General features: G+C 38.8%; 1 protein-coding gene across 1 annotated transcript in view; it reads left to right on the top strand.

The window, feature by feature from the left end:
* Positions 1 to 1,984, top strand: part of LOC100943510 (olfactory receptor 2B6) — a 6,536-nt gene extending 4,552 nt beyond the window's left edge. The window contains exon 2 of the mRNA XM_003801861.2: positions 938 to 1,984. Within this exon, the coding sequence (XP_003801909.1) occupies positions 963 to 1,904 (942 nt within the window). The 5' untranslated portion in view covers positions 938 to 962 and the 3' untranslated portion in view covers positions 1,905 to 1,984. The remainder of the gene's footprint in view (positions 1 to 937) is intronic.
* The last annotated feature ends 2,357 nt before the right edge of the window (positions 1,985 to 4,341 follow it).

The following is a 4,341-nucleotide window of genomic DNA, read 5'->3' as shown; positions in this document are numbered from 1 at the left end:
CCACAACACCCGGCTATTTTTTGGTTGCAGCCGTCATTGTTGTTTGGCGGGTCCGGGCTGGGGATTCGAACCCGCCACCTTAGGTGTACGTGGCTGGAGCCCTAGCCGGTTGAGCCATAGGCGCCGAGCCAAAAGACACTCTTCTTTGAAATGTGTCTGTTAGCTTGCTAGAACCTGCAAGCTATCAGACACATTAATCATGCAATTATCTGCATAATTTTTCTTGGGGGGAGGGAGTCTAAATAATTTTTTTTTTTTTGAGACAGAGTTTCACTATGTCACCCTCGATAGAGTGCCATGGCGTCACAGCTCACAGCAACCTCAAACTCCTGGGCTTAAGCAATTCTCTTCCCTCAGCCTCCCAAATAGCTGGGATTATAGGTGCCCACCACAACGCCCGGCTATTTTGTTGTTGTTGAGGTTGTCATTGTTGTTCAGCAGGCCCAGGCCGGGTGTAAACCTGCCAGCCCCAGTGTATGTGGCCGGCACCCTAATCACTGAGCTATAGGTGCCAAACTGTGAGTCTAAATAATTTCAAATGTTTCAGATGACAAGGCAATCTCCTTTACATAAGGCATTAGAATGAAAAGGTAATGGTGTCGTGACTATGACTGAATCTTCCTAATAATGGCTATTTACATGAAAAGTAGTGATTAACCAAATTACAAAGAATCAAAGAACACATTTTATGAAAGTTTTCAAATCAGGAATTTACTTTTTAAATTTTGGCTTTGACTTTTAAAGTGCTGATACAAATATAGAAAGAGTACGTTTTAGAAATTCTTGGGTAATTATGAGCATTTTCAACTGTATATTTTTCATGTTATAAGCAGTATCAATTCTATAAATGTCTTTAAACCAGTAGTAAAATGTTTGTCAGTAATTGAAATAATTAATAAATATTTCCTAATTGACTTCCTGAATTGTTGTGTTTCAGGAAACCAAGAGTTGAAATATTAATCATGAATTGGGCAAATGAGAGCATCCTACAGGATTTCATTCTGCTTGGTTTCTCAGATCGACCCTGGCTGGAGTTTCCACTCTTTGTGGCTTTTTTAATTTCTTACATCGTGACCATCTTTGGCAATCTGATCATTATTTTGGTGTCATGCCTGGACTCCAAACTCCATACCCCCATGTATTTTTTTCTTACCAATCTGTCACTCTTAGATCTTTGCTACATCACATGTACAGTTCCACAAATGCTGGTAAATTTATGCAGCATCAAGAAAGTAATTAGCTACAGTGGCTGTGTAGCCCAGCTTTTCATGTTTCTTGCCTTGGGGGCTACTGAATGCGTTCTGCTGGCCATCATGTCCTTTGATAGGTTTGTAGCTATTTGTCGTCCTCTCCATTACTCAGTTATCATGCACCAAAGGCTCTGCCTCCAGTTGGCAGCTGCATGCTGGATTACTGGTTTTGGTAATTCAGTGTGGTTGTCTACCTTGACTCTCCAGCTGCCGCTCTGTGGCCCTTACATAGTAGATCACTTTCTCTGTGAAATCCCTGCGCTGCTCAAGTTGTCCTGTGTTGATACAACAGCAAATGAGGCTGAACTATTCTCTGTTAGTGTGCTCTTCCACCTCATACCCCTGACATTCATCCTTATATCATATGCTTTTATTGCCCAAGCAATCTTGAGAATCCGATCTACTGAAGGTCGACAAAAAGCACTTGGGACATGTGGGTCCCATCTAATTGTGGTGTCACTTTTTTATGGTACGGCTATCTCCATGTACCTGCAACCACCTTCACCCAACTCTAAGGACCGGGGAAAGATGGTTTCTCTCTTCTATGGAATCATTGCACCCATGCTGAACCCCCTTATATATACACTTAGGAACAAAGAGGTAAAAGAAGCCTTTAAGAGGTTGGTTGCAAGAGTTTTCTTAAACAAGAAATAAGAAATGTACAAACAACAAGCTCCCTTAAAGATATAATGTTTACTTAGTTTACTAACATCTCCTCCAGTTGCCCTATTCTTATCGTTCTTACAGAGAATTTTTTTTTAATTTTTGAGACAAAGTCTTACTAGTGTCACCCATGCTAGAGTACATTGGCATCATCCTAGCTCACTGCAACTCAAACTTCTGGACTTATTTGATCCTCCTGTCTCAGCCTCCTGAGTCGTTGGGACTATAGGCTCATGCCACCACACCCAGATAATTTTTCAATTTTTTGTAAAGATGAAGAAGTCTTGCTCCTTGCTCTTGCTCAGGCTGGTCACAGACTCCTGGCCTCAAGCAGTCCTCCCATCTCAGCCTCCCAAAGTGCTAGGATTGCAGGTGTGAGCAACTGCACCCACCCACAGAAAACTGTTTGAATAATCTCCCTCAATAAAATTTTATTGACATCGAGTGACATTTGTTTTCTGTTGCCTAAACATATTCATTGAACAGGTTTCCAAAATTGGTCTTCCAGTTCATCGAAAATTATGTAATCACATTTTTGAGGTTTGTCAAACTTTACATCAATGTTTGTAAAATTCAGGGTGATTAGACATTTCTGCGACTATGATACAAGCCAGACGTTGTAAGACATTCTCCAGTAAGAGAAGGTTTACGGAAACCCTGAAAACCAACCACTTTACATTTAGATCTGAGACTAACAATTCTATTTGAAAATTTTCCACTTCCACATCAGCATAATATTAAAATCTTCAATAATTTTTATTGTAGAATTATAACTAGATTTCTCATTCTTTTACCATGTTTCTATACTCATGCTTTTCTGCTAAATGAAAGCACCCCTTTTCATTTCCTTTATAGATGAAACCCTAGGTATTTATCAGGACTGGCTAATTTGCATTTACTTGTTTTCACAATTCTCCTAACTATCAAGATATTGTCACTATTCTCTTAAAGCCTAAAGCACTTACAGCCTAGATTTAAAATAGCCGTATGATGTAATGATTTCCAATGATTTGTTGTTTAATATGCCTTCCTCACATGATGATAGCCTCATGATATTTTATTCTCTTTGAGACCATATAAACCATATCTTGCACTTTACCATATCACCTATAGATATATCAAGGTGCTGAGAAAGTAGCATGCATTTACATTATTAGTTGATTCTCTCCATTGTTGAGTGATTCATTCACATGATAACCATGTTGCCATCCCTATTTCTCCATCGGTTTTTTTCTAATACATAATACATATGGAAAATACAATAGATGAAAAATATATTTTTAATGTTTCTTCTTAAAACCTATATTAACATCATGTACTTTTGCCATAATATAATGCTAACAAATCTCATTTGCCAAGTTCTAATTTTAGTTTTCCCTTGTTTATGAGAAATAATCATCATCCAGAGTGTAAATGGAAGAAAAATACTAATAGAGCATATTGAAAACTTAAGATAACATTTTCCTCACTGAAAATTCATTAAGGGTACAAATAAATGATATGTCAGATAACTGGAGAAAAATGTGCATCTCAAAGCCAGTGTTAAAAGATGTTTGGTGAATTATGAGAACATTAAAATCAGAATCCCAGGCTTGGGGCCCCTAGCTCAGTGGTTAGGGCGCCACATACACCGGGGCTGGCAGGTTCAAACCCAGCTGAGCCTCCTAAACAACAACTACAACAACAACAAAAAAAAGAGCCAGGCGTTATAGCAGGCACCTGTTGTCCCAGCTACTTGGGAGGCTGAGGCAGAGAATCACTTAAGCCCAAGAGTTTGAGGTTGCTGTGAGCTATGAAGCCACAGCACTCTACCAAGGGCAACAAAGTGAGACTCTGTCTCTTAAAAAAAAAATCAGAATTCCAAAAATTAAAATAGCTTTTAATTTTTTAACTAAAGATTAATTGATTCAATTAATTTTACCCTGGGATTACTAAAAATAATGATTCACTTAGAATAAGACATATTAAACTATCTCCGTTTTTGTGATTCTGAGAAATTTATTTTTCTAATTCAAACCATTTTGAATTAGATGAAAAAGATATTTGTAATGTAAGAAGAAACTTTTTTTGGTTTTTTTGAGACAGAGCCTCAAGTTGTCACCCTGGGTAGAGTGCTGTGACATCACAGCTCACAGCAACCTCCAACTCCTGGGCTTAAGCGATTCTCTTGCCTCAGCCTCCCAAGTAGCTGGGACTACAGGTGCCCACCACGATGCTGGCTATTTTTGTTGTTGTTGCAGCTGTCATGGTTTGGTGGGCATGGGCTAGATTTGAACCTGCCAGCTCAGGTGTATGTGGCTGGTGCCTTAGCCGCTTGAGCCACAAGGTGCTGAGCCAGGGGAATGTATTTTAAATGTTTTTTTAAAACATTGCAGTAAAATATTCATAACATAAAACTGGCCAATACTGTCTTTTTGGGGTTTTTTTG

The sequence above is a fragment of the Otolemur garnettii genome, unplaced genomic scaffold, assembly GCF_000181295.1.
Source record: "Otolemur garnettii isolate 467f Iridium unplaced genomic scaffold, OtoGar3 scaffold00223, whole genome shotgun sequence".
Taxonomy (NCBI): domain Eukaryota; kingdom Metazoa; phylum Chordata; class Mammalia; order Primates; family Galagidae; genus Otolemur; species Otolemur garnettii.
Note: the sequence above shows the minus strand (reverse complement) of the source record. Positions and strands in the feature narration are given on the sequence as shown.